We start from the raw sequence: 20426 nt of genomic DNA, 5'->3' as shown, positions 1-20426 counted from the left end.
AATGATAAGATCTATAATACGGACGATAGGAAACGATTTAGTCCCTTTATTCCGGTCCCCTACCAGTCCCTTAAAGTGCGTATCTCTAGCCCACTAATAATACACGGCGCCTAGGGTCCCGTAAAGGGTGGAAGACGCACGATGCTTCCATGGTATATCGCGATTAGCCCTAATCATATAATAATAGAAGTACCTAAAATGGGTATATAGGAACAACTTATAGTAGCTCATAGAAATTTAACTCCGGGACCCACGTCTCCGTCGGGATTTTCTAATAAATATAGCGCGATTCCTTTTACCTTCCTAGCCGTAGTTTAACTCCCGAGTTTTAACGCCGTTAGTAATATATTAGTCGGCCGTAAAAGATAGGATAGCTAGAAGGTAAAAGAAGAGGTAGCTACGTGGCTTAACGTAAGTCCTTAATAACTTAAAGCTAAGGTAGACGCCTGGTTTAAGGAGGGCTCGAGGGTATTTATAGAGACCTTTAAGAAAATAGTAAGGTAGAAAAAGCTAGTCTATAGGGATAGGTTATTCTAGAAGGAATTTAACGAGGCGCGCGCCGCTAAGCGGCTAATTAATTTTAAGAAATTCGAGCCTAATACGGGCCTAGATAACGTTAAAGAGAACTTCTATAGATAGGAGAGGCCTAACGAACTATCCGACGAGGAGGAATCTAACCTCTCTAAGATAAGCGACACGATTCTTTAGGAGCTGGCTCGCGACCTCGAGTACTAAGATTAGGCGCCTAAAAGTCTACCTAATTATTAGTTAAGGGCTGCCCTTAACTAATAATCCGGGCTAAGGTTTACCCGCGCCGAGAGATTTACTAGAGGCGCATTTTATTTATATTAAGGTCTTTCTTTTAGGCGTTCTTTACACGGTTTCTTACACGGTTACTATACTACTAAGGGTAGTAGTTCTATGGGCCGGGGAGGTATATATAGAAGGCCGCTCCTATAGCCCCATATGTATATATCCCTAGCTCGATTACATGGCTTCATTATATATTTAAGGAGGGCGTTTTCCTCGGTTATTCTACTCGGCACGCTTCCCCCATTACTAATATTTAATAATTTAATCTTTTCTTACGTTCATGGGCCTCTATAGGTATTAATTATTAGGCTTAGCTATTAAAGAATTGATTAAGAGTATTATATAGACCCGTCCTATCGTAAAAGAGAACTAATAAGAAGTCGTGCGTTTAAAGAGAACTCATAATACCTAGGAGAGATACTTGTGAGTTCGTCGCGACTACTATACTAAGAACATAGCCATTTATAAAAAGGGACACACGTGGCGATAGCTCACCACAATAGACTAATATAGACTATTATATATAAGAAGAATATAGAACTAAGAATCTAAAAAGATACCCTACTATAGAATTAAACTTATAATATATAATATAAAAAGTTAGAGTACCTAAACTAATAACTACTAGGCTACTAGTTTAGATACTCTAATATAATTTAGAGAAATAAACTAACTTATATATAATATCTATATTTAAGTAACTTAAAGGAAATTAGAACCTAGAATTTAATAGTTATAGAATAAATAAGAGCGTATATAATATTATTAAGTTAAGAATTAAATTACTAGGAAACTAGTAGATAGATATCTAAACGGTCTAAAAAGAACTAAAATAAATAGAAACTAGATAGATAGAGCTAATATATACTATATAGAAACCCTAGTAAATAGAACTATAGAGCTACTTCTTTATTTTATTCTTCTCTTTAGAGTAAACTAACTAATCTAGATAGATAATATAGTAGTAGAGATTAGATACCTTATTCTCTAGAGTAGCTATCTAATTAACTAGAGTCTAGTAGAAAGAGAACTATATACTAGAGTAGAGTAACTAGATCTAAAGTTAGCTAATATAATCTAGAATAATCTAGAATAGAATATATACTCTCTTATAAGGTAACTTAGAGAGAGAGCTAGTAGATCTCTTATAAGATCTATTAGTAGTATAAGTTAGATAGAAAGAAATACTATAAATCTCTTCTATAGTCTTAGTAGCTAAAACTAATTCTCTAGAATAGATAGTCTAAGTACTAGAAATCTTATAGTAACTAAAAATTATAAGCTAAGGTTAATTATAATTAATAGTTTCTAAACTTATACTTTAATAATCTCTAGAAAGAGCTTATAGTACTCTCTAAACTCCCTATATATAGAAGCTAGATAACTACTAGAACTACTAAGAGTCTTATAGATATAAAGATTATTATATATATCTTATATATAAATAGAAATCTAAAAATATATTAGTATAGATAACTTTAGATTACCCTAGACTAAAATAGTCTAATAGACTAATCTAAAGATAAACTTTACTAAGGATAGTATAGTAGTAGTAGTAAGTAGATAGTTTAAAGATTAGATATATAAATCTATTATAATTAGTAGAGTAGTAGCTAATACTAGAGTTAGAGTAGAAAAGATACTTAGAGCTAGTTATATAAGTCTTAATATACTTAAAGTATATTAAACTATAGTTTACTATTTTCCTATAGTATAAACTATAATTATATTTAGTATTCTTAGTAATCTAGATCTTATTATTAGAAGGGCTAGACTTAGAATAAATAGTAAGATTCTAAAAGGGCCTAGAGTAACTAAACTAGTCTATATTAGACTAAAAAGAGAAATAGTATCTAGAGCGGGGCGGTAAGGGCGTAAACTCTTAATTATTATCTATAATAAGATCTTCTTTATTCTCTAGAGAAGATAGAATAGATAGATAGCGCGAGTAGATATAAGTAGGCTTTATAACTACTTCTTCTATACTACTAGTACTAGGTTTATCTAGATTAGAGTAACTAGTAGCTACCTTAGTAGTAATAGTAGTAGTAGTCTTATCTACCTTCTTCTCTAACTTAGAGTACGCCTTTATACTACTATAATAAGTAGACTTTTTAGCTAGTATAGCTAAAGTAGAGATAATCTCTTTAGAGTAAGTCTTATAAGAGAAGAAGATAGACTTAGAAATAGAACTAGTATTAGGTATCTATATATATATATTAGCTAGAGATCTAAGAATAGAATACTTATTTAGTCTTAAGGGCGATTAAGAAAGCTAAATTAGTAACTATAATAACGCGAATAGATTATATAGAACTAGCTCTAATAAGAATAGACTACTCTAGATCTAAATAGACCTAAACTAAAGGAGATAGTATATAAATTAATAACTTATCTTAAGAGTAAGATAGATATACTAAAGAAGAAAATTTAGAATAAGAGAACTAAATATAAGCTTAGTTAATATAGTAGTTAGATAATCTATAGAGCTATCTCTAAGGTAATAGCTAGAAAGTAAGAGATAAGCGTATATATAAGTTAATAAAAGTAAACTAGAGTTTTAAGTTTACTAATATAAAGGCTATTAATAATATTATATAGGTTTAATTAGATATATATATAAATATAATACTTCTAGAATTATAGATTTATATATAGTTAAGTACTTTAGAGTAAAGTATAAAAAGAAGAAGAATATTATTAGAACTAATACTAGAATAGACTTAACTAGACTACTATAGTCTAGTATAGTTCTATAATAGATAGATCTAGATTAAGTTAGCTAGATTAAGCGATAGTACTATATAAGTAGACTATATATACTTAACTTCTACTCTTTAGAAATTAACCTTATTATAAGAGTAGACTACCCTTTTAAATATATTTCTAAATTCTTCTATAATCTATTAGACTACTATTCTACGTCTATAATTCTTATATAGACGGCTAACTAAATTAGACTACTTAGACTTCCTTTAAAATATTCGGGATATTATTTTTAAGATAGTTAAGGTTATCTTTAGAACTAGATACGGCTATTCTATAGTAAAATTACTATTAATTAATTTCTTATCTAATAAGATAATAAGTTATTTCTTTATAAGCTTAGATTAGATAATATAAGAGTCCTTCTTAATAGATAGTTTTTTAAAAACTAGACTTTCTATAATAACTCTATTAAGGCTCTATATCTTTTTAGTAGTATTTACTTTCTACTAAAAATCCTAGAATAATATAATATATATATCTAGGTTACTTTTAACTTTAAAGGAGTCTTTAGTTATTAAAATAGTATACTTAAATATAGATTTATAAGAAGATAGACTCTATATACTAACTAACTATACTAAAAGGACTAAATCTTAAAGCTACTACTTTAAGGGTAGAGTATACTACTTATATATAACTACTATATATATATATAATTAACTAGTAGGCCATGTACCTAATAATATCTCCCCTTTTTAAAGACGCGTGCCCTTATATATTATAGATATATTACCTTATAAAAGATAAACTAAACTAGCCGTAATAGGCCTAGTATAAACTATATATATACCTAATTAATACTCGTAATACCGTCTCTAGTACTATATATACTAACTTATTATAATAATATATATTATCTAGTATATATATCTAGAAGTATATATAACGTAGTAAGCTAAACGGAATTATATAAAATTTAATAATAGTTAACTAGACCAAGAGTTAAACCTATAACCCTATAGTAGCTTTAAGATTATATAATAAGATAGACTTTATATACTAACTAACTATACTAAAAGAACCGAATGTTAAAGCTACTACTTTAAGAGTAGAGTATACTACTTATATATAACTACTATATACATGTATAATTAACTAGTAGGCCACGTACCTAATAAGATTACTTATATCTATTCTTAACTAGGTTAATACCTTTATTACTAATAAGTTTATATAGAGCTTTAGCTTAGTTAAGAAGTATTATATATAGATTATTTCTAGTAGCTATTAGAATAGATATTAAAAATTACATCTAGATAGCTACTATAGTTCTCTAGTTAAATATATTTACCTTAATTAATAAGGTTATATTATATAGCTATTAGTAGATATTAGTAAGATAGATATTAGTCTAGATTAATTAGTTAATAATTCTTTTAACTATATTAAGATTATATATATAGATATCTAATATAGTTACTTTCTTATTATCTAGCTAATCTTTCTATAGAATTATAATTAGATTAAATCTTTATATACTAGTTTTAAAATGAATTATATAACTTAATTTAGCTATAAAAAGTAATAGATTACTAATATTTAGTACTAAGCTACCTATGTTTATTTACTATCTACTTAACTAACTATATAGTAAGCTAAAGTCTAAATTATTAGTAGTAGTTATTAATATAAGTAATATAGTATATATATAACCTAATTATTAAGATTAGACTAAGATTAGATCGCCTACTATACTCTTTATAGTTAGTTATATAGTACTTATAATCTTTAATAGTTACTTAGCTAAGATACTACTATTATTATCTTTATATCTATATACTAGATTAATATCTAAGGGTACCGTCTAATTATAATAGTCGGTTTTATTTACTATAAGTAGTTTATTCTTAATTACCTAGGGCTTAGAATAAGTCTTCTCTAGAATCTACTAATAATATAGTAGTAATATTACTACTCTACTAAGTATAAATTAATTAAATATAATTATAACTTTATTATTTAAAACGCTAGAGACTCTATATAGTAAATATCTATTCTAAAACTATTCTTCTTTTAAGAAGATAGCTAGCTAGTAGATACTAATCTTACCTTTCTTTATAATTTATTATTCTATTACTATAACTATTAGTAACTTTACTTAGTTAGATAGCTAGATATTTACTAGTAGCTAAGTTATTTAGATCTCTATAATATTAATAGAATAATCTATATAAAATAGCTATAAATTATATTTTAATAGGTACCGTTATTTAGTTATAGAGAATTTATCTAATAGTAGTCTATTACTAGAGATCTATATAGATAGAGCTAATAATAAAGAATATTCTACTACTATATATTCTAGAAGGATTAGTAGAAAAGCTTTTAATAAGTCTAGAAAATTATTAGAATCTACCTAGTTAGCTATTATATTATATAGAGCCGTATATAATAGTTATATAGCTAGATTAAAATTTACTTAAGTCTAAATTTTTACTATAGACTAATAGTAGTATTTTTTATCTATCTTTAGTTATAGGTATAGAAGGATATTAGTTAGTTTAGATTAAGTAGAACTATTATATATCTACTAAATTAATATACTAGGTCTTATAAGAATAAAGCTAGTTATATATAATAATTAGTTAATATTATAGAATATTTATAGATTAGTAATTATATATAGTAGACTATATAGTTAGCTTAACTATAGTAATTATTTTTAGTTAATAGATTTAGATCTAGTACTAATCTTTAAGTAATAATATAAGAAAATACTTTATAGTTATATATCCTTAAAATACCAGATAGAGATATATATTATAATACTACTTATTATAATAGATATTAACGGCTCTCTATCTATAATAGCTAGAGATAGATAGATATAGTAACTTTAAGTAGTTATTAACCTAGCTAGACTTCTAGTAGACTATTTCTATAAGCTTATCTAAGGTTATATTCCTTAACTAAGTCTAATAGAAGTATACTTTACTAAATCTACTAACTAAATTCTAGACCCTTACTATATACTATTATCTAGTATTTAATAGTTAGTTTATAATTATATCTAATTAAAATATAGTACTAATTATAGATAGCTATTACTATCTACTTATTTATAATTTTAAGTAGATATATATTTTCTTTATAGTTAAAGTAGTTAAGCTCTTTTAGAAATAGTTCTAACTACTTAATAGATATTACTAGATATCTTTTCTATATTTCTAGTAGCTCTAGTTTATACGCTTAACGGTCTACTATATATTTAATAGATACTAGTCTAACTTACTATTAGCTAAGCTTATAATAAGTGCCTAGAATCTTATACCCTTTATATAGTTAAATATAGACCTAGTTACCGGAAGCAAGGTCTAGTAGAGATATATAGCGCCTATTAAAACGCTCCTTTATATATATCTAGGCGAATACTAGCGCGTCTAACGTCTTCTTCTAGTTTATATTATACTTTTAGATATAATTATTTACTTTAGTTAAATTAGTTCCCTTAAATAGAGTATTCTTAGATAGTTAGAAGCTATATACTATCTTATTTAGAGATTTTTATATTAAGATATTTATTAAATTCTTTATAATCTACTAGACTAATAGAATATAGATTATCTAGTCTATAGGTAGTAATATTAAAATAAGAAAATATAGAGTAATCTCTACTATTTAATTTATATATTTACTTTAACTATTACTCTACTTATAATAAGTAGTTAATACTAGGATTTTAGTACTAATACCCTTAAAAATTCCCTTCTAAAATAATAATAGGAACTTTTAGTCTCTATTATAAATAATTATAGCTAGAACTCTCTATTCTAGTAGTATACTTCTTCTAAATATAGTTATCTATTATATAGTAGTCTAGTTATTCTAGTCTAGAATAAGATAGATTTATTTAGTAAACTAATCTATTATAGTAAGTAGTATATTAAATCTATTCTATATTAGTAGTCTAATAATAAAGTCTATTATAACTATGTAAAATAGTATTAGTAGTAACTAGACTAGCTTTAATTTACTATATAGAGCGTGTCTTTATATCTAGTAAGTTTTATAGATAGAATAGTACTAAATATAGTACTTTAGATGCTTTATAAGCTAATAAATAAAGTAGTCTATATGAATTTAATTATATACTTAGAAAAAACGTATATAAGTGCTTTTATTATAGAATTAAGTAAAAATATCTCTATTAAGTAATTTTAGTATATAGATCTAATATTATCTATTAAGCTAATTAATATAATAAATTATACTATTAGTAACTTAAAAAGAAATTAGCTAGGTAATATTATTATTCTAGTCTAGTACTATAGCTTTAATACTTATCTAGTACTTATTATTATTATAGGCGTCCGCTAGCTACTTTATAAATTTTAGATTAATCTTAACTTATAATATTAAATACTAAGAGCTCCTTAAGAATATCTAAGTCTCTTAGCTAGACTCTTTTATAGATCTAATAGAGCTAAGAGAGAGTATTAGATACTATATACTTCTTACCTAGTCTATATCTAAGCTCTAGGTTAAACTATAATAGATACTATAAGACCTATACTAGTTAGAGATTTAGCTTATTAACTAATAAGCTTATAAGTACTATCTACTAAATAATACTTAGTATAGCTATATAGTTAGTAATAATAGTTATTAGTTTATCTAAACTATTAACTATATAGTATATTTAATATATTATTTATATAACTACTACTACTTCTAGCTCTATTAGCTAGTAGTATAACTTAGTAGAAGAGAGTTCTTTACTAAGATATAGAATAGATTTAATATTAGATTATCTAATCTTTATAATATTAATTACTTCTTCTCTAATATAATAGATAAATACTCTAAATCTATACTTTAATATATTAATATCTATATAAAGATATCGTTTTAAGATTATAGTAGATAAGCTTAGTCTTATCTATAAATGTAGTCTAAATACCCTTCTATAATACTAGTAGCTAGTCTATTTAAGTGATTTTTATTTATTTATTAATGAACTATATATATATATAGTCTACTAAAGATACTTTCTTAAGAAGATATATTTTCTCTATCTATAGATTCTAGGTAAGTTAAGTAGAGTATAGTATATATTACTATAACTATCTAGTTAGTCTAAGGTAGTACTTAAGCTTATTAAGTATTTTAGAATACTAGAGATTATATATAGCTACTAATTTCTTAGCTATAGTAGAGAGTCTATAAGTATTAACCTTCTAGATAAGTAGAGTAATAGATAGATATTCTAAGTAATACTTTTTACCTTTAAGTATTAGGTTTTTTATCTATAGAGTAGAGAATATCTACTATAGATAGTTAAGATACCTATTAAGTTTCTTACTAAATATAGAAATATTATTAATATATACTATAGTAAACGCCTTATATCTAGCTTTATATAAGATCTTATTAATCTATCTCTATATATATAGTAGAGAGTTATAGAAATCTATAAGCATAATATTTAACTACTTCTAGCCTTAGTATAATATAAATATTAGTTTATAATAGTCTTTCTTAGTAACTAGCTACTAGTAGAAGAAACTAGCTATATTAATAATAGATATAAACTTCTTTCTAGCTATATATTAGATAATATTACTCTATAGTAGTAATAGATAGAAGTTCTTAATACTAATCTTATTTAGGTCTCTTATATCTCTAGCTATCTAACTAGTATTCTTATATAATATTTAGATAAGTAACTTTACTATAGTATATATAATAAATATTAGAAAACTAAATAGTCTTTATTATATTAGATATTCTATATAACCTTATATATAGAGCTTATTATATATCTTATTAATAATAGTCTTACTACTTATCTCTAATAGATAGATATAGTAGCTTAGCTTTATACTAGCCGTTTTCTAGTTACTTACTAGTAGAATTTATATCTAGTCTTTCTCTAGAATATTTATAAGTCTAGTATTATAAAATAAGCTAGTATAACTTTAAATAATATTATTAAACCTTTAGATAGTTACTTTATCTTTAGTATAAATTTTTATATAAAATATATCTATCTATTTAACTTTATTAAGCTAAGTAAGCTTTATGGATAATCTCTCTATAATATCTAAAGAAACTACTTTAGTCTAAAATATATAGAGAGTATCTATTTTATCTATTAATATACTAAGTCTTATATTCTTATTTATATATACTAATCTAAATCTATAATTTATAATAAATATATATACTATATTTTAGTTAGTAAGATATATATAGATATCTCTATCTTAACTAAGTCTTATACTTATATATATTAGAGTAAACTAGGGTGGCCTACGGCTGGTAGACTACGTATAGTCTCAATTTAAGGTACTAAGGCACTAAGGTACGCTGGAAAATCCACGGCTAAGACGTACAAATTTTCAAGCTACTACTAAACATGATACTAGAGGCTTATAACTAGAACTCGTCTATAATACCGCGTCTATAAGTTATAAAAAGTATATAGAATTACTTAGCGTAGCTAGGAGCATGATTTATCGGAATAGATCTTTAATTAAGGGCGTGGTTAATTTATTATAAGGGAAAAGGTAGTTTTTTAGTCGTGGTTTTAGTAAGGACGCTAGCGGGAACTTATATCTTTTTATAAGATTCTATAGGAATATATAATCTTCTATAGCTAACTTATACTAGTAATAGATTATAATTAGAACTAGTATAAGTATTTATAGCTAGAGAATAGTATACTATAAAATGGTTACTCTCTAGTATACTACTAGTTAAATAGTAGTAGTAAAGATTAGTATAGTAATCCCACTATATTTACTAATAGTTATTATATATATACTTATATAGATATCTATCTTCTAAGATACTATAATATCTATTCTAAGAAGAAGATCTACTTATAGATAGTTAAGAATATATATCTTATATAATACTTTAGTAGTTATAGTAGTTAAACTATTAGACGTTTAGTCTAGAAGAAATAGTATAATAATTATAAATTTAGTTAGCTTTATAGACTTAACTCCCTCTACTCTCTAAATAGAAATAGCTAGATAAATAAGTACTTAGATAGTAGGGTTCTATTACTTAAGAAAAGCTTAGTTAATTAGTATTACTATACTCTCTATATCTAGATAGATATATTTAACTAGACTATTAAGACTAAGTAAGGCCTTAACTTAGATATAGTATAATTCTTTATATACTTAGCTAGTATCTAGTAGACTATTAACTAATAATAGTACTATATTCTCTTAAATATTATAATATATAATATTTAACTTTAGAACTATATAACTATATAGAGAAACTTTAGTCTTTATAGCTATCTTAAGGTACTTTCTATTCTTAAGGTACTTAAATAGCTTTCTTTATAATAGAAATATCTTATTATAAATATTATACTAGATCTAGTATACTAGATATATATTAGTTACTTAGTATACTATAAATTATAAAGATAGACTCTTATTAATATTACTAGATAGTAGGTTAAGACTAGTAAGATCTATTTTATTACTAAACTATACTAGTTCTATAGTATCTATATTAGTTAGTCTAAGATAGAAGAAAGCTTCTTTAATCTCTATATAGTAAGTAGCTTTAATATCTAGATTATATAATTCTTTCTAGATATTACACGCCTAGTAGAATAGTTATAGTACTTAAGTAAATTATCTATTATTACTAAGAGACCGAGACTAGCTAGTATAGGGCTTATTAGTTAGTCTAGGACCGGTTAGATAATCTATAGAACTATCTATTATAGCTAGTAGCTAATATATATTAGCTAATATCTTTTAACTACTATTCTCTAAACCTTCTAGTCTCTATTAGAACTACTAAGAAGAGTAAGACTAGTATAAGTTAGGATATTAATTAGACTAATTAGCTATAAAATAATAGCTATTAGATTAGCTCTAGTCTTAAGAGTTATTAAATAGTTAAGGTAAGTTATAGTAATAAGAGCTATTATATTAACTATCTTCTCTTTCTTATTAAGTAAATTAACTAGAAGTACTATACTATATACTACTAAGATAATAGTAGATAAGTTAGTACTATTCTTTATATTTTACTTATAGAGTTTATATAAACTAGACTAGAGATATAGATTCTATTAGTAGAGATAGACCCTAGTAAAGAAGAATATTAATACTATTCTATATAAATATCTAAGTATTTTAGCTAGAAGGGTCTAATAGTTATATAGTACTATAGTTATAAGCTATAATATATATATATAAAGTAATATTAGTTTAGAAGTAGATCTCTTAAAGAGTATATCTTTATATTATAAGAGATAATAGAGTATTAGATAATAGCTACTTAAACTACTTAATTAAGACTATAGTCTAGGTATCTAAACTAGATAAGTAATAGAGTACTTTCTTTATAAGATTAGATAATTCTAATATAAACTACTTAAGGATATATTCTTATAGATACTAGAAGATTTTTAACTTAATAGTCTTAGTTTCTCTAGCTATAGTAGCGTCTTTAATCTAGTTAAAGAAGATATATATTATATATATATATATATATATATATAGTCTAACTAGTAAAAGTAATATCTCTATCTCTAAAGCTATAATCTAAGTTAGACTAGAAGAATCTAATTTCTTATATTCTAAACTCTTAACTATCTTTATTATTATTAAATAGTAGATTTTTACTACTATCTATTAGGTTTTAGTTATTATCTTATAAAATACCTACCTACTAAGTAAGAGTCTACTAGATTATAGATATAATTATAGCTTACTATCTTACTATAAGTCTCTATTATTAGTTATTAGAGCTCTAGCTAGTATACTACTATTACTAGTATCTATATCTATCTAATATAGTATAGTATATTCTACTAAAGTACTAGTATATTTAGAATAGTTAGATATAGTAGCTTCTATACTAGAGCTTACTATATAATTAACTAAGTCTAATAAGCTTAAGAATACTCTAGAGAGTCTAGTAGTTAATAGATACTAAGCTTAAATTAATAGATTATTTAGAAATAAGTTATATATCTCTTATAATACTAGATAATTTATTAACTACTATAGTAGAAAATTCTTAATAGTTAGTCTTCTACTTTATAAAGAATATTCTAGTATAGAGAGTAGTAGATAGTTAGTAATAAGATAATTAAGTATTATCTTAAGTAATAGTAGATTTCTAAATATCTATTAATTAACTTATCTATAACTAAATAGTTAATACTCTAGAAGAACTAAGTTCTCTAGTAGTAATATAAGCTATTATTATAGATAGTTAGAAATAGTAATAGAAGGTATTAGATTACTAGTATCTAGTATTAACTAAGAGAAAAAGTTTTTAGTTAAATAGTAGTTTATAGAAGTAATAGAGTTATAGATATCTTATTTATTCTATATATAATCTTATAACTAGTAAATAGAGTATTCTTAAGCTCTAGAGAGCTAAGTTTTTAGTAATATAATAAGTCTATTCTACTTATATCTTATACTAGAAGAAGGATATTTTACTAGTCTAATATAAAATAGTTAGTATAGATAGTATAGTAGAGAGAAGATTATATAAACTTATAATTATTCTAATATTATTATATTAACTAAGATAGTCTAGTAAAGAGAACTTAGTATTTAAAGTATATAAACTAGTCGCTATCTATATATCTAGTTAGTTCTATTTATATAGCTAACTAGTTTACTACTATCTATATTAATTATATATAATATATACTACTACTATAGCTATAATAAGAGTATTATATATAGTATTCTAGTAGTATTCTAGAGATAGCTTTAGTTTTAATACTAATTATATCTTATAGAAGCTATATAACTAAAGAAGAAAGTCTTAGAAGATAGCTACTTTACTATTCTAGATAGATAGCTTCTAGTCTCTAGATTCTAAGAGTTCTTAGTTAGTCTATAAGAGAGAGAAGATTACTATAATAAAAGATCTTAGTAGATTATTAGTTATAGAGTCTAATAGATTTTATAGATTTTCTACTTAGTTTTCTAAGATAGAAATCTTCTACTTGAGTACTAGTTACTATTATATTAGATTATAGAGAGCTTATTTAGCTTCTTATAGAGTAATATTTAGATATAGAACTTAGTCTAGTTTACTACTAATATTACTCTATATATTATTTCTAGAGTCTATAGTAGAACTTCTAGAGAGTAAAATAAGATTAAACTTAATATTATAGAAATATAATATATATATAGATATAAGAGTATTAATAGAATCTACTAAGTAAGTTTAATAAAAGAGAAAGTAGAAATCTACTTAGCTCTCTTAAGATATAGAGTAGAGTATATATTATTAAAAAGAGAACTACTTAGTCTTACTTAGTAGAATAAGAATAGTATAGATATAAGTATACTAGTATAAAGTATATCTAGGGTTTACTCTTAATAGATAGATCTAGTCTAGTCTTTATTAAATTTCTAATAAGTAGAAACTAGAGTATATTAGTATCTAGACTACTATAGTTATTATTTAAGAAATATTCTTAACTAATAAATATAGAGCTTATATATTAGTATTTATAGATAGATAGTCTATACTCTTATCTCTAAGTAGAGTTTAAGTATATATATAGTATCTTTATATATTAGTAATATTATATAGTTAATAGTTTATATATATATATTAGTAATAAGTATACTTAGTATAATTTATTAATAAAGGTATTAAGATTATTATTCTAAGTCTAGTACTTCTTTTATTAATTCTATATATATATATATAAAATCTTCTTATAATAGTATATATTTTTATTATAAGATATATACTAAAATAATATAGTACATTTCATATAAGTAATCATTCTATTCGGACTAATCTCGGTATTAACTATCTTTCGGCTCTAATTAGAGACTGCTAGGCGCCTTTTACTTAGATTATCGTTTAGATGAACTATTCGCTTTACTAATAACACCATAGATCGTCATGGGTCCTGTACCGAAGCGGCATAAGAAGCTTCATTTCAGATCAGTTGACGAGGTGTCTTTTGACTTCGCTGCCCGCGAAGATTATCTCACCGGATTCCACAAACGCAAACAGGCGAGGATAAAGCATGCCCAGGAACTTGCTATTGAGAAAGAGCGACTGGAGAAAATCGCTGAGAGAGCAAAGGTATGTCCTATTTTGCATTAGGAATGGTCACGCTGACGACGTCTGTACCACAGCTCCGGAAACAAAGAAAGGAAGACTTGGAGAAACATGTTGACGAGGTCAACACAGCACTCAGGAAAGTGAATGGCGATCCATCAGATGAGTATGAATCGGGAGACAGCCAGAATGAGGATCGAGATTGGAATGGCTTTGGAGACGATGTACCTATGTCCCGTGAAGACGAGTACATTGATGAAGACAAATACATCACAGTCCAGGTCGAGGCTGTGAATATCACGAGGGATGGCATGTTTAACGTGGACATCGAGCCTGGAGATCAACACGACGATAGAATATCTACTACAGCCAAACACGAGGTCGGGGAGGATTTGAAGAAGCGAGTATGGACCAAAGACAAGCCTACAAAGGAGAAGGCAAAGAAAGCCAAGCCTAAGTTTCGATATGAGAGCAAAGCGGAGCGCAAGATAACGAGGCACAAGGAGAGATCAAAGAGCCGATCACAGGCGAAGGCACGGAGAAGCTAAAAGCACAAGACTTCCTGAAACTCGTGTCAAGTCAATATTATGTGAATTTTTATGTTGATGTGGGGTAAAGTACGATGGAATTCCTCCCTTCTCCACCCAAAAGGACACGCTGCCATCAAGATGCTCAGCTCGACAACAGCCTACCCGGAGCCTCCCAGGGATGGTAGCATACAATGCGAAAAGCCAACGTTCACCCTTCCGTGCTCACTACGACTCACGCGCTTGCGGTCGAGGGCCTTAGATGGTACCAATCTCGGCAAGGAAGTCGTTGAGCTCCTTCTTGGTGTCGTTGTATTTCTTAGACATCTCCTCAAACTTGGCCTCCCACTGATCTCGCTCTTGCTCCAGAGCTTGCACCTTTCGTTCAAAGTGGCCTGACTTGACGTCAGTTTGGCGGAGCCTGCATTGTCAACATGTCAGCAACGGGCTCTTAGGGAGAGCCGTGTCACATAGACCGAAACACAGCAGAAGCTTACTTCTCGTTCAATTCTCTCAAGTTTTTGTCTGACTCCTCGGCTTCCTCCTCAAGTAGCTGCACTTTCCTTGTCAGACTCTCGGCTTGATTGTCTGCCTGAGCACTCTTCGAGGCAATTTCTTTGTGGTCCTTGATGCCGCCTTCCAACTTCTCAACTTCGGCCTCAAGAGTCTGGTTTCTGTGCTGGAGGGATGTAATTTCTTGTTCCTTGGAGAGATTCTCCTGTTCCAGATGCTTGACTTTCAGCTTGAGCTCTTCGACCTGACTGGCAGACTCATCCGCCTCCGTCCGGAGTTGAGCCATTTTCTGCGCTCAAACATGATATTAGTAACTGTTTTGTTGGGTTCTTTCTAATACATCCACAGGAAAGAAATGTTTGTGGTCACTAGTCTAGGAGGATACTGCAGCGGGGTACGTAGGTAGAGACTGACCTGTCGAATCCCATCCATATTGTTAGCTTTTTATGTGATTGTTAGGCTTGGTATAAAGTATTTCTGGTAGGAGACTGAAGCACTGGTATTAGGATATGGTGTGCTGAGGGTGTGCTGGAGGTGAAATGTAGAAGAATAAGAAGCAGGCGTGGAGAGTCGGTAGTAGCGGGTGTTAAGGCATGGACAGCGCGGCGGAAGCAGCCAGGGGCGGAGCGGCTGTCCCTAGCTTGCTGACACCCTTATCCCCTCCAGTCGAAAGTTGGTGCGTGATGAGTCACGCCAATACCACACCATACACGCATGGACTTACCAGCTCTCTCAGAGTAATCCGGGTCTGCCAATTGCAGCTGCCTAGCAACCGTACCTAGGTTATCCCAATAGCGCTAAAGGTAAACAAAGCCCAACATCACTCGTTAGAAGTACATATACACCTGCTATACCTACCGTGTGATCCCAGTTTGATCCACCGCCTCATCGGCTATCAATGTGAAACATTATACGACATGCTCTCGACACACCACAACCAAGAGAACCGCATTCATGACTACCAGGCAGCGGCTGCTGCAAAGTCACTTGACCAAAGCGTGAAGGGTCTTCGAGCAGGAACCCCAAAAATCAAAGCTCCCAAAACGCCTTTCAAAGTACCATTTTATGATGAGAATGTCATTCGAAAGGATGGCAAGTCTGCATTGAGGACAAATGGCAGAGGAAACGAGAATTTACTTTTCACGAGCAAGAAGGGAGGACTGCTTGGGAAAGACGCATTCGTTACCCCAGCTGGTATAAGCCATAAAGAGTAGCATGGTGGTATCTATTGCTAACCGGTAAAATCAGGCCCACGTAATAGAGCTCCCTTGGGTATGAAAACTACCAATGCGAAGGCACAGGCATTCCAGACACCTGCCCCTCTCACCATCGACCCAAAGGCCACCAACAAGACACAGCAGAAGAGCAAGTCTCAAAGACTCCGCAGATCCAAAGTCAAGGTTCTACACTCTGAAGAAGAATCTTTGCTTGTTGGAGAAGACGACGACGACAATGATGATGATGATGATGATGAGAGTGAATATATGCCCCCCAAAGAGAAACGTAAGATATCATGTAACGTGAGAAGCCAATTACTGACATGAGCAGCTCTTCCCGACTTACGCGAGAACTTCTCGCCTGATCTTAACCTAGACATGTTGAAGTGCGACTATCCGACCCGCGGGATGTATTCGCATTACTTCAACGCAGTAGACGAGAATGGTTACCCGAAGGCGTGGCACGACGGAGAAATAGAAGCAGCCGAATATGCTGGGAAAGCAGGTGAAATTATTGCTAGGGGCTGCGAAGACACTTTCGCCGAAGTCGACGAAATCGTAAACGAACTTCGCCTAGAGATGGGCATTCAGCCCGGATCGTCGACTATCAAAGGGAACACGTCGACGAATGCTAAAAAAACTAAGGTTGCACCGAAGAACGAGCAGACACGCGCGTCAACCAAACCACCGTCTGCCACTGCCATTGCTGCGAGGATTGCAGCATCAGCTCTCTCGCAGCAGAAGACTAAGCCCGGCGTGCTCTATTCCGTCTCGACCACAGCCCGTGAATCAGCGACAAGGAAGCCTGCTCTCTCGGCCATCAAGCAAGCGACAATTCATAACCTAGCTACGGCTGCGTCTAGAAACACGATGGGATATTCCTCAGGTCGTGCCGTAGCATCAGATATTCGTATATCAAGTACCCAAACTCAACTACGGAGCAAAGCTGGATCAGCCTCCTCAACAAACAAGTTCGCACATGCTCATTCCTCATCGCAGACCACTATCGCACCCGTTAGACATCACGGTAGCAACTATACCAACGAGAATTCTAACGCCGAACAAAAAGAGCGGTTTAAACCCTTCACATACGCAGAGGAGACTAAGTGGCTGGAGAATATGGACAACAAAGCACTGGGATGCACAGAGAACGGCGAGGATCTTGAGGAATGCATGCGTGGACATTTTCCTGACAGCCTACTACTTGGCAATGATGATTTCGAAGAATTTCACATCGAAGTCGCCGACTTTTAGCTCCTGTCAAGACCTTGAACGCGCTAGGTTAAGCATTTCTAGCATACCTCTCACTGCTGCTCACTACGCCGAATTACCCTTCGCATGATGCTTCATTAAATTATTGGGCGTAGTGTGATGTACCTAAAGGTGTACACAAGCCAGTCGACTAACAAGTTAGCGGAACTAATAGTCGTATGAAAGGAAGTGTCACGAATGATTTCTTAAAGACTATTGTGCTTGTATGGTATGGTATTGTTTGGTGAAATATCGATTCGACATAACTCGCCTGGTAAAGACTACATACAGCTCCTATAGCCCTGCCCTATGTCCAGAAAGTCCGTGTCCTGCCCTATAACCAGAGAGTCCGTGTCCTGCCCTTATATATAGATGTCTAATACGAAGAGGGTCCTTAGAGGAGTGATGATAGAGCATTCATAAATCAACAGTCGGGTGAAAGCAGACCCATAGACCAGATTACAAACGCCAATGCCAGCTAAGATACGAGAGAGAAGCCGGTGGGAGGATCCAGGACGGTGTTTAGAGGGAAGACGCAAGGATCACATCGAAACCTTGGTCTTCAAGGATGCTCTGAGAGTAGCAGGGCGGCACCGTCCAGACCGCCGTATAATGAATCTCGAAAGGGTCAGAGGAAAGATGACTCGTAAATCGTGAAGAAGTAACATCCTCGTCAGTCGCAAGTGTTTCAGGATAAGGAGATATTCATGCGTTCACTCGTCAACAGCGTACAAATGTCGGCTGAGAATCTTGTTCATAGTGCACATTTGCACTCGCTCGGTCTTGAAGACAGCGTGCATACGGTTATCACAGCGTATCTGGCGCTTATCACTAGGATCTTGTAGTTCACGCTCGCGGACATATGCCCATATCTGCTTCACAACCTGTGGACGTGAGAGCTGAGTTTCGCCCAAAAGCTCAGAGAGAGGTTGGGAGAGGTTAAGAGGCTTCTGCTGGGCTGTTAGTATTGCTTTGTTATAAGTAACCATTTCTATGCGTGTCACTAACATGGAAGCCTCCTGTACGTTTTACCGGCTTTTTATCGCCTGAAGCCACATCACTGTCGTCGTCGCTGTTCACTTTGGTGGCACTCTTTTTCTTGGCCTTTTTTGCAACCGGTTTCGGCTTCTTGCGATCATTCCTTCTTCTAGTGGAGCGACCTTGGACCCGATTTAGCTCTGCCTGCAGGCGTGCCGCGTATGCTGCATCGTCTTCTTCCTGAGACTGAGATATCCTCTTAATCTTCTTCTTCGGTGGAGGTGACTGCTCCGTTGATGGCGTCGGGTCTTGTTCGTCGCAGTCATGAGGTTCCGAGCGCTTCTTAGGCAGAGGAGTAGGTTCCTTCTTAATCTTATTTTCAGTCTTGATGCAATTCGTAGCGGCCTTCGTAGGGGGCGGTGGCACCTCGATGCTCGGGGCGGCTGTGGCTTCGTTGCGCTCGTTTTGTTTATCGAACCGCGCGTATATTAAGGCATTGATCGCTTCCTATGATAGAAAATCAGTCACCAAATTATAGGCATGCCCAGGCGCATTGCTCTACCTTCTGGTCGCTTATGTCATATTCGAGCTGAGCCTGGAGCCCTTTCCGAATTCGCTTGGCAGAGATGGTATTCAGATCAGCGCCTTTGAGGATGCTGTCAATGATGGTCGCATAGGACGCTTGGGCTTCTGGAGGTACTGCGAGTATTGAGTCAGTCAATAGGCATGGCTTCAAAGAGCACAATGATGGTGGCTACGTACAAGTCATGATATAGGTGGTGAACGATCAAGGTTGTGTAGAGGGTAAATGCGGGGACACGTTGGGATTGCGACTCAAGAACACGCTCCAGTATAAAGCGCTGGTAAGTTTATGCCCACGGGATGATGATGGTGGAGAGGTATATAGCAAGCCTTCGTTCGGTGCAGTCGACGTAAGCGGTAGAACGTAGTCTCAAATGCCCGGCACGGTATACGTTGGGTATGCAGATGGGTGGTCTATACCGGGGGAACGATCGACTGAACCATCCGTCGTTTTCCTAGAACCTAAGTCGCTGGCACTAGTGCACGCGTGTTCTCTCCCCCATCTTTCCATATAATACTGTTTCTATATTTATATATATATTCTAAGTATATAAGAGCTTTAAAAAGTAGATATAATAAGTAATTAGATATATCTTTATTCTTCTATAAGTTTATTTTATTTCTATAAAGTCTATTTAAAGAGAGCTATCTAATAATAATAATAATAATAATAATAATAATAATAATAATAATAATAATAATAATAATAATAATAATAATAATAATAATAATAATAATAATAATA

The 20426-nt window shown here is 31.0% G+C and overlaps 4 protein-coding genes across 4 annotated transcripts; 2 read left to right on the top strand and 2 right to left on the bottom strand.

Moving 5' to 3' along the window:
* Positions 1-14451: 14451 nt before the first annotated feature.
* Positions 14452-15161, top strand: EJ05DRAFT_446134 (uncharacterized protein; the record flags this gene model as incomplete). The annotated part of the gene is made up of 2 exons (XM_033742220.1): positions 14452-14637; positions 14691-15161. 2 exons carry the CDS (start codon positions 14452-14454, stop codon positions 15159-15161), a joined length of 657 nt encoding a protein of 218 aa, XP_033595278.1.
* A 237-nt stretch (positions 15162-15398) lies between these two features.
* EJ05DRAFT_495181 (tropomyosin-like protein) lies at positions 15399-16085 on the bottom strand (the record flags this gene model as incomplete). The annotated part of the gene is made up of 3 exons (XM_033746236.1): positions 15399-15561; positions 15638-15942; positions 16068-16085. The coding sequence occupies 3 exons, from the start codon at positions 16083-16085 to the stop codon at positions 15399-15401; spliced, it is 486 nt and encodes a 161-aa protein (XP_033595277.1).
* Positions 16086-16324: 239 nt separating this feature from the next.
* On the top strand, positions 16325-18358 carry EJ05DRAFT_238998 (uncharacterized protein). Its single transcript, XM_033740038.1, has 4 exons — positions 16325-16329; positions 16390-16847; positions 16902-17156; positions 17202-18358. Exons 2-4 carry the CDS (start codon positions 16571-16573, stop codon positions 18122-18124), a joined length of 1455 nt encoding a protein of 484 aa, XP_033595276.1. The 5' UTR covers positions 16325-16329; positions 16390-16570; the 3' UTR covers positions 18125-18358.
* On the bottom strand, positions 18340-20103 carry EJ05DRAFT_471077 (SWIB-domain-containing protein). Its single transcript, XM_033742955.1, has 4 exons — positions 19862-20103; positions 19662-19798; positions 19130-19606; positions 18340-19071 (listed from the first exon to the last, which is right to left on the bottom strand). The coding sequence occupies exons 1-4, from the start codon at positions 19866-19868 to the stop codon at positions 18835-18837; spliced, it is 858 nt and encodes a 285-aa protein (XP_033595275.1). The 5' UTR covers positions 19869-20103; the 3' UTR covers positions 18340-18834.
* Positions 20104-20426: the final 323 nt, after the last annotated feature.

Source organism: Pseudovirgaria hyperparasitica (genome assembly GCF_010093815.1).
Source record: "Pseudovirgaria hyperparasitica strain CBS 121739 unplaced genomic scaffold EJ05scaffold_29, whole genome shotgun sequence".
In the NCBI taxonomy this organism is placed as follows: domain Eukaryota; kingdom Fungi; phylum Ascomycota; class Dothideomycetes; order Acrospermales; family Acrospermaceae; genus Pseudovirgaria; species Pseudovirgaria hyperparasitica.
Note: the sequence above shows the minus strand (reverse complement) of the source record. Positions and strands in the feature narration are given on the sequence as shown.